The 9,807-nt window shown below is 41.4% G+C and overlaps 1 protein-coding gene across 1 annotated transcript; it reads left to right on the forward strand.

Annotated features, from left to right (window-relative positions):
- Nucleotides 1-1,113: 1,113 nt before the first annotated feature.
- On the forward strand, nt 1,114-7,044 carry LOC129705107 (tubulin polymerization-promoting protein family member 3-like). The gene is made up of 4 exons (XM_055648507.1): nt 1,114-1,200; nt 2,147-2,368; nt 5,296-5,449; nt 6,720-7,044. The coding sequence occupies exons 2-4, from the start codon at nt 2,178-2,180 to the stop codon at nt 6,906-6,908; spliced, it is 534 nt and encodes a 177-aa protein (XP_055504482.1). The 5' UTR covers nt 1,114-1,200; nt 2,147-2,177; the 3' UTR covers nt 6,909-7,044.
- Nucleotides 7,045-9,807: the final 2,763 nt, after the last annotated feature.

The following is a 9,807-nucleotide window of genomic DNA, read 5'->3' on the forward strand; positions in this document are numbered from 1 at the left end:
TGTCTAAGACTACAGCAGGATGTAGATCAGATGGAAAGCTGGGCAAAGTGTTGGCAGATGGAGTTTAATCCCGACATCTGCATGGTGAAGCATCTAGAGAAGTCAAATAGGTAGAGCATTTGGGGAGTGTTGATGAACAGAGGGACCTTGGCATTCAAGTCCATAGTTTCAACAGAGGTGATTGTGTATGATGGTTAAAAAAATGCATAGAGCATGCTTGCCTATCTTGGTTGGGGCATAAAATATAAAGGTTACAGTGTTATGTTGTAACTTTGCAAACCACAGGTTAGGCTATACTGAGAGTATTGGTCGCCACATTATAGGAAAGATATTGTTATGCTGGAGAGAATGCAGAGGAGATTCACCAGGATGTTGCCTGGTATGGAAAGCTTCAATCATGGGGTGAGATTGGATAGACTGGGCTTGTTCTCCCTGGAGTGAAGGTTTCTGAGGAGTGATCTGATGAATGTATATAAAATTACAACAGGCATAGATAGTGTAGTCAGAATCTTTTCCCCATAATCAGTGTAACAAAAACAAGATATCATAAGTTTAAAGTGAATGGAAGGAGTTTTAAAGAGGATCTGAGGAAATGATTTTTACACAGTGATAGTTTGATATCTGGAACATACTGGGATTAGTGTAGCTGGAAAAATAATGGTTAGCATACTCATGGTTGGCTGAAGTGCCCTTTCTTTGTATAACTCTGACATGATTAGTTGATTCCTTTGTTCACCTTTGGAACTCACTAGGTTGTTACATTCTGCACTATCGACAAAGAAAGCAGGCACAATCTCTCTCAAGGCAAATAAATGCTTAAGCCCTCTGTTTTATTTTCAATATTCAATGTTTCATGCCAATGAACGGATTTAATAGCAATACCAAGCTAATCAAAATTTACAGATGTGATCTTGGACTGTTTAGATGTTTTAATCATGGTGATATAAAAATAGTACAGACTGGTAGATTATTTGAAGAAAATAGGATCATAATATTTATAAAAATGTCTTACTGCCAATCAGTTTTCAGGATACAAATTATTATGGTTCAATGATGACAATTGGCATTGTTTACATATTACACGGCTTTGATGTCAAATTTGGTGTTGCCATGGCTGCAACAGTATGTGTAAGATCAATGCTGCACTTTAAAACATCAAGCAAGGAAAAGGATCTTTCTGTATGCGCCTTAGGACATTAGGTGAGAATGTCAAATTCCAGCCTATCAATTATAAAACTGCAAAATTAAATTATAGTTCCTTCTATGAACACTGTGGAATAGCAAGGAAACATAGTAAAGCTGCATTTATGTGGTAGAAATTTCCTCTTTAATGTGTTTCCGCCTCAATTATATTCCACAAGCAAGACCCCACAAGCAGTGGGTAGATCTGACCATTTTATCTGCTATTTAGGATGAGGGAACAGATTTGTCCTAAATATCAACACTCCTCTTTTCAGCAGAGTACCATGGGATCTAGTCATTTCATTTCAACATCTTAATCAATCATCTGATAATGCCACCATCCCGCAGAATTGTCCATTTATTTGAAGTGCTTTGAATGGAATGGGTTTTGAACATTATACCCACTGACTTTATGAGTGAGGGAAGAATGTTTGTAAAGAAAGGGCTGGTGTTTGGCAAATAATGCTGCCTTGAGGAATACCAGCAGTAATATCCTGAGTCTAACAAATACCATCATTTTTATATGGATCACAACAGCAACAGGAGATTCCTTCCTTTGACCTTTGCTGACCTCTGCATGAGTTCTTGACTTGACTCACATGAGTTCCTCACAATCAGACTCAGAGCAATTTGAAGTGCTGTTCGCATCTCTTTAATATTTAGTTTATTTGTTTAAAGACAACTGATGGAAGACTAGCTTTACGTATCATCGGAAAGGTTTTATCTCTAACAAAATAATATTCCTTCAATTCTGCGCAGAGATGGCAGACCATTTTGACTGAACCACTGGAATCTAGAACCTCCCGATCAGAGATAACAGGGGTCCAATAAAACAAAGTGGAACTATGAAACAATTGTAATGTAAAAACCAGAACTATTTCCCTATATCTTGAGTTACCGACTGCAATTCCTTTTCCAATAATTTTAAATTACTTCCTTTCAACTTTCTCCTTATTTTACACAGGACAACTTGAGTAAGCCACGCAACCTGAAACATGGCAGGGACATCAACAAATATGCAAGCTCTGCATGAGTCATTCAAAAGTTTTGCAATGCATGGGGATACCAAGGCAACTGGGAGTGAAATGAATGGGAAAAACTGGTCCAAAATCTGCAAAGAATGCCACGTTATTGATGGCAAAACAGTCACCTCAACTGACGTGGACATCCTATTTTCAAAAGTAAAGTAAGTACCAGTTACATTTCGCATAATAAAATTGCTTGTACCTACTTTTTTGAATAACAATATAGTCTGCCTGAATTTTCCTCACAATAAGAATTGCTGCAGGCCAATTCAACAATGCACATCTTTGACAGAGCAATGTGATAAATGTTTACATTTTAAAACAAAATCTAAGCAAGCTCTCTATCTCGACTTTGACAAAATTTACCAGGCAAGTTCTGATGCCCCAGAATATCACTGCAACAGCTCCTCAGGCCAGTGCCCTAAGCCCAATTATCTTGAGTTGCTTCTTCAAAGGCCTTTCTTGCATTAGAAAGTCAGAACTGAAGAGTTTCACACATGACTGTTCCATAGAACATAGAATAGTACAGCACAAGAAACGGGTCCTTCGGCCCACAATGTTTGTGTCGAACATAATGCCAAGGTAAAGTGAACACATCTGCCAATGCAGGATCCATATCCCTCTTCCACGTGCCTATCTAACAGCCTCGAAACACCATTATTGTATCTGCCTCCACCACCCCCCCCCCCCCCCCCCCCCCCCCCCCCCCCCCCCCCCCCCCCCCCCACCCCCCCCCCCCCTGCTCTGTGTACAAAACCCCCCCCCCCCCCCATATCCCCATCCCCCCCCCCCCCCCCCCCCCCTTAAAGTTATGCCCTCTAGTGTTCTGTGTCCATCCTGGGACAAAAAGTCTCCTGATTGTCTACCCATTCGTAACTCCACAGCAAACTTTCCCACTTATTTTTAAAGTTATGCCCTCTACTGTTGGGCTTTTCCATCCTGGGAAAAAGGTCCTGATTGTCTACCCATTCGTAACTCCACAGCAAATAAAGCCATCTGTTTTACATTAGTCTTTACAGACACAGCATGAAAACAAAGGCCCTTTGCCCCACCGAGTCCACACCGAACAGTGATCACCCTCTACACCAGCACTATCCAACACGCTACGGACAATTTAAATTTTACCTAAGCCAATTAACTTACAAACCTGTACGTCTTTAGAATGTGGGTGGAAACTGGAGCATCCGATGGAAACCCATGAGGTCACAGGGAGAATGTACAAACTCTGCACAGACAACAACTGTAGTCAGGATCGAACCCGGGTCTCTGGCGCTGTCAGGCAGCAACTCTAACTAACTCTGTGCCACTGTGCCACCTTGTGCAATCCTTGTCTGCATCTAGCAAAAGCTTGAATGGTGTTGAGTTTTTTAAATGTTGGAGTTATGTGAATCCTTGCTTATTCCTGGAGGATTATGAAAATACTCTAGGGTATCAGAAGGTGAATCATTTGCCACAGGTTACTTGGTGACAACGTTCAGACATGGGCTGATATGTGGCAAGTAATATTCATGCCACAGAACCAATAGGCAAAAAATCATCGCCTATACATGGAGGCTAATCACCTATCTTTGACATTCAATGGTAATATATTCATCAACTCATTTGCCATCAACATGCCAGGGGTCATCATTGACTTGAAACTAATTTGGACCAGCCTCATAAATATTATGGCCACAAGGACAGGTTAGAACCTAAGTAACCTGTGGTAAGCAATTCACCCTCTGATATCCTAAAGTCTTTCCTTCATCTAGTCAAGTTAAGAGTGTTTTATTGTCATATGCCCTTGAATCCCCACCTGCAGCAGCACAACCAGATACATATGTAAACATACACAATATGTATGCCACAATATATATAGCATTACAACCTCCAAACAATCTCGAAACTACAAAAACTTGGGGGGAATTTTAATATATTTTTAAATATATATATAAATATTGCAAAGACAAAACCTAGGCCCCAAACTATATATAGTTTGGAGGTGATTTGGAGGTTGTAATATTTAATAGCCTGTTGGTTGTTCCTACCACAAACAAGCAAGGGTTAACCCAATCCCAACAACATTCAAGAAACTCAGCACCATTTAGGATTAAGCAGACCACTTGATTAGCACTCTGTCCAGCACCATTAATATTTATTCCTCCCACCGCTGGCACACAGCAGCTAGTGTGTATTGTCTACAAAATGTACTGCAGTTACCCGTCCACTCTACTCTGAGAGCACCTCCCAAGCCTGCAACCTCTACATCCATAAAGGACACGAGCTACAGACTCATAGGAAGTCTCCGACCTGCAGGTTCCCTTCCGAATTGCACACCATCCTGTTTTGGAAACATATTGACTTTCCTTTGCAGTAACTAAATCTTGGAGTTTTTGACCCAAGAGCATTGTAAAATTATCTTCACCTGAAGAACTTCAGTAGTTCAAAAATGAATCTCACTGCTACCTTCTCAAGGGCATTTACAGTAAATATTGGCCCCTATCCTGTGATACCCAGTTCCTGAAAAAAGAACAAATTATATTGTGGAGGTTGGAAAAAATAGAAACAGAAAATGCTGATTAGTGATTATACTCAAGAGGTGGCATAGTTGCGCACCAATGGAGTTGCTGCCTTATAGTGCCAGGGACTCGTGTGTGATCCTGACTACAGGTGCTGTCTGTACGGAGTGTGTATGTTCTCTGTGTATGTATGTGTGGGTTTTTTTCCGGGTGTTCCGGTGTCCTCCCACATTCCAAAGACGTGCAGGTTTGTAAGTTAATCAGCTTCTGTAAAATTGTCCTTAGTGTGTAGGATATAATTAGTCTATGGATGATTGCTGGTCAATGCGGACTTGGTGGCCGAAGGGCATGTTTCCAAGCTGTACTTATAAACTAAAAAAAAAGTTGGATGCTGTCAGTGGAAATGTAAACTGATTTAACATCAAGGACTCTCAAGCAACAATTGATTTTTTCGCTCCATAAACATTGCTGAGCTGCTCAGTATTTACATCATATTCTTTTTTTTTTAAAAATGAAATAATGCTAGTCCATATTATATTATCTGGAAGAATTTTTGAGGAAGTTAATCTCCAGTTGTGTTTTAATTTCAGAGCCAAATCAGCTCGGGTAATCACCTTCGAAGAATTTAAGGCAGCTCTGGCCGAACTGGCTCCAAAACGGTTTAAAGGCCAAAGTCGCGAACAGGCAATTCAGTCAATTTATGGTCTGATTGCTGGAAAAGACCCAACTAACCTTGGAGTTACAGTAAGCACATTGACCCAATCTGATTACAAACACAAGTCTGGAGTTATATCATTCCGTTTCAAATGTTTCAATAAGATTCCATCAATTTCCCTTGAGTTACTGGCATTTGTGTTGAATTACTAAACTTTGATGTAACATTCCTAAACTGAACTTCTTCTAACTTGAAACTTCAACATGACTGAGACAAATGTTGGTCCATCTTTGTTAGACCAATGGATAGGGGTACTTCTTCAAAGTATTAGAAGGGCCTTGACCTGAAACATCACCTTTTCCTTTTATCCAGAGATGCTGCCTGACCCGCTGAGTAACTCCAGCATTTTGGGTCTATCTTCGGGATAAGGGGTATGGCTATGTCATGGACTTTACTCAGAACATTCACAAATGCAGAATTAATGCAAACCACTTCATACACTCACATTCATGCATGTGAATGCACACACAGAACAATGTCCCTCTCACACAAATTTGTTGCTACAGGCAGGGCAGCACAGTGACACAACAGTAGAGTTGCTGCCTTACAGTCCCGGGCCCCGGGTTCTATCCTGACTACGGGTGCTGTCTGTACGGTGTATGTACGTTCTCTCCGTGACCTGCGTGGGTTTTCTCCGAGATCTTTGGTTTCCTTCCACACTCCAGAGATGTACAGGTTTGTAAGTTAATTAGCTTGGTATAAATGTAAAATGTCCCTATTGTTTGTAGGATAGTGTTACATTACATATTACATCCTGCTGTATTACTTCCATTCTTATTACTTGCATTAATTATTGCATTCTGCTGTATTGCTTCCATTCTTATTACTTGCGATACTTATTGCATCCTGCTGTATTACTCGCATTCTTATTACTTGCATTACTTATTGCATCCTGTTGTATTATTTGTATCCTTATTAATTGTATTACTTATTACATTCTGCTGTATTAGTTGCATTCCTTATTGCATCTTGCTGGAATAGTGTATTGCTTGCAATTTGCTGTATGGGCTTTTTGATGCATCTGTGTTGCTTATTCCTGTTTTAATAACCCTGGTGGTCCATAAGAACCTGATATTTTCAATATCTTCCAACTTTTCCTGAAATATCACTCTGATCGCCTCAGACTTCTTGGCAGCTATATTAATGCAAATGTTTATATTCTTTCTCTCTAGGATTTTTTGGCATAAAATTGTAAATTCCTTATCAAACTATGTCACCACAATGTAAATTTATTGTGATAATGAAATACTACAAAATGCCTATATTCTTTTTAGTAAATCATGTAATTTCTCCTTGCAGGTTGCAACTAAAGCAGGAGGTGTTGATAGACTGACAGATACCTCTAAGTACACGGGCTCCCACAAGGAACGTTTTGACGAAAGTGGAAAAGGCAAAGGGATAAGCGGCAGGGAGTACATAGCAGAAAACACAGGTTATGTTGGGAATTACAAGGGAGCTGGAACATACGATGAGAAAGTAAAAAAATAGCAGGAATCAGGATGGTTCCGCTGAAGGACACAACAGCATCCATGCGCCCATCATCGTTCCTTGTTCAGTTGCTTAAGGTCCTCTGGTGTTTACATTAAAAAATCAAATTACATCTCTATTTTTACTTTGAACTATCTACTTTCTGGGTAGAATGTGCAACTCACTACACCTGTTGAGAGGGAAAAATAGATCAGCCATGATTGAAAGGCGGAGCAGACTCAATGGGCTGAATGGCCTTATTCTGCTTCTATATGTTATGGTTCCTCACTCTTGTCTTAAGGCAATTCTTCTGCTTCATTTGTAGAAACAAGGAACTGCAAATGCTGGTTTACACAAATGGACACAAAATGCTGGAATAACTCACCAGGTCAGGCAGCATCTCTGGTGAACTCCCAGATGGGTCCAGACCCAAAACGTCACCTATCTATGTTCTCCATAGATACTGCCTGGCCCGCTGAGTTACTCCAGCATTTTTTGTCCTCGTCTGCCTTTATTTCCCTTCCTGATCCAAAGGAGATAATGAACTTTTTACACTCATCCCACCTGCCTGTGTTTGGCCCATATCCCACTAAACCTGTCCTATATACATGTACTTGTATAAATGTTTCTTAAACGTTGTTATAGTATCTGCCTCAACCACCTCCTCTGGCAGCTCGTTCCATACACCCACCACCCTTTGTGTAAAAATATTATCCCTCATTAAATCTTTCCTCCTTCAACTTAAACCTATGTCTTCTGGTTCTCGATTCCCTTACTCTGGGTAAGAGACTCTGTATGTTTACCCAATCTATTCCTCTCATGACTTTGTACTCCTCTATAATATCATCCCTCATCCTCTTGCGCTCCAAGGAATAGAGTCCTAGCCTGCTCAACCTTTATCTATAGCTCAGGTCCTCGAGACCTGGCAACATCCTCGTAAAATGGCAAAAGCTTTGGGACCAAATAGCATCTCCGATGAAGAACTGAAGCTTCAAAACTGACCACATCTTTAAACAAGTTGTTTAGTGCCATTATAAAGTTGCCCATGTTTGTTCTGACCATAAAACATAGGACAAATCCACACCAGCTAATTACCACCCAATCAATCTGCCCTCCGTTATCAAAGTACTGGAACGTGTTACAAACAGTGCCATCTTGCATCACTCCCTCTCCAAGAGCCTTCTTGCTACAACTACTCAGTTCCAGATTGCATTATAGATTTGGTCTCAGCTTAGACACAGGGGATGAATTCCAGTGCTGAGACTGGAGGAGTTCTCCCTGACAAGAGCATATGGGACACCTATGAAATGCATAACTCTGAAGTATTCTTGAATATAAGCGCCTGGCACATAGCTAAATTTAAACCACAGTGAGCAATGCACCAGCCATAACTTTTTTGCCGTTATGTAAGATAGGTTAAAAAATACCAGGACTTTCTTAATGTCTTGTACAAAACTTGCTGTAAACTGTGCAAACAATCCTGTTCAATAACTTTATTTGACACCAGCAGAAGCCCACAGCATATAGAAAATTATTTATGGTGTTGTAAAATTAATGCAATAATACAGGAAATAAAAGATTAATCACATTCAGCAGCAGAATATGGCAGGTTATGAGTTGGTAATAGAGGTCCCATATTTCCATGGAGATAGACATCAACACAATCAAACAAACTGCTTTCATGGAAAAGATCTGTCCTCATGCCAGCTGCTTTTAGATTAGTCAGCACATATTCATACCAAATCGAGTTCATTAGGTAAAAAAGTTAAGGATTTTGGCTTAGAAATCAGATAGCTTCCGGAGAGGTTAACCTCTGCCAATTCATGCCAGTTTGGGTCACATGCAGTTTTCATTCACAATCCTAATAAAAGTGTCAGTGTACTTTTTGAATGGTCAACACGCCCTTCAAATAGTTAACGAGTGAGTCACGATTATTAGTGGCTTGATACTGTACACCTGCTGACCCATTGCAGGACTTGTTACACTACTGCTGGCAGTACACTCTTGGGAGAGAGAGGGGGGGAGAGAGAGGGAGGGAGAGAGAGAGAGAGGAGGGGGGGGAGAGGGGAGGGGGGGGGGGGGGGGGGGGGAGGGGGAGGGGGAGAGGGAGGGGGGGGGGGGGGGGGAGAGGGGGAAGGGGGGGGGAGAGAGGGGAAGAGGGAGGGGGAGAGAGAGGGGGGAGGGAGAGAGGAGAGAGGGGGGAGGGATGGAGGGGAGAGAGAGAGGGGGAGTGAGAGGAGAGAGCGGAAGAGTGGGGGAAGAGAGAGAGAGAGAGAGAGGGGGAGGGGGAGGGGGGGGAAGGGGAGATAGAGAGGGGGGAGAGGGGAGGGGGGGGGGGGAGAGAAAGCTTTACAGAACGAGAGAGAGTGAACTTTACAGAACTTTGGTTAGGCTAACATTTGGGGTATTGTGTGTTGTTCTGGTCACCCTATTACAGGAAAAATGTGGAGGCTTTGGAAAGGGTGCAGCAGTGGTTTACCAGATTGATGTGTGGATTAGGGGATATTAGCTATAGGGAGAGGTTGGACAGATTTGGATTGTTTTCTCTGAAATGCTGCATGTTGTGGGGAAACCTGACAGAAATATATGTAATTATGAGGGTGTAGATAGGGTAGACAGAGGACCCTTTTTCCAGGATGGAAAAATTGAATACCAGAGGGGATAATTTAAAAGTGAGAGGTGCAAAGTTTAAAGCAGATGTGCAGGACAACGTTTTTTTACATGGAGGTGTGGTGAGTGCCTGGAATGCGCTGCCAGGGTCTGTGGCAGATATGATAATTACATTTAAGTCTTTTGGAAAGGCATATGGAAATGCAAGAAATGGAGGAATACGAATTATATGCAGGGCGACAAGAGTTGGCATCATGCTTGGATTTATTTAAAATGTAATTGATTTGTGGTTATTAGCAAAAATTATGCA

The sequence above is a fragment of the Leucoraja erinacea genome, chromosome 17 (genome assembly GCF_028641065.1).
Source record: "Leucoraja erinacea ecotype New England chromosome 17, Leri_hhj_1, whole genome shotgun sequence".
NCBI lineage: Eukaryota > Metazoa > Chordata > Chondrichthyes > Rajiformes > Rajidae > Leucoraja > Leucoraja erinaceus.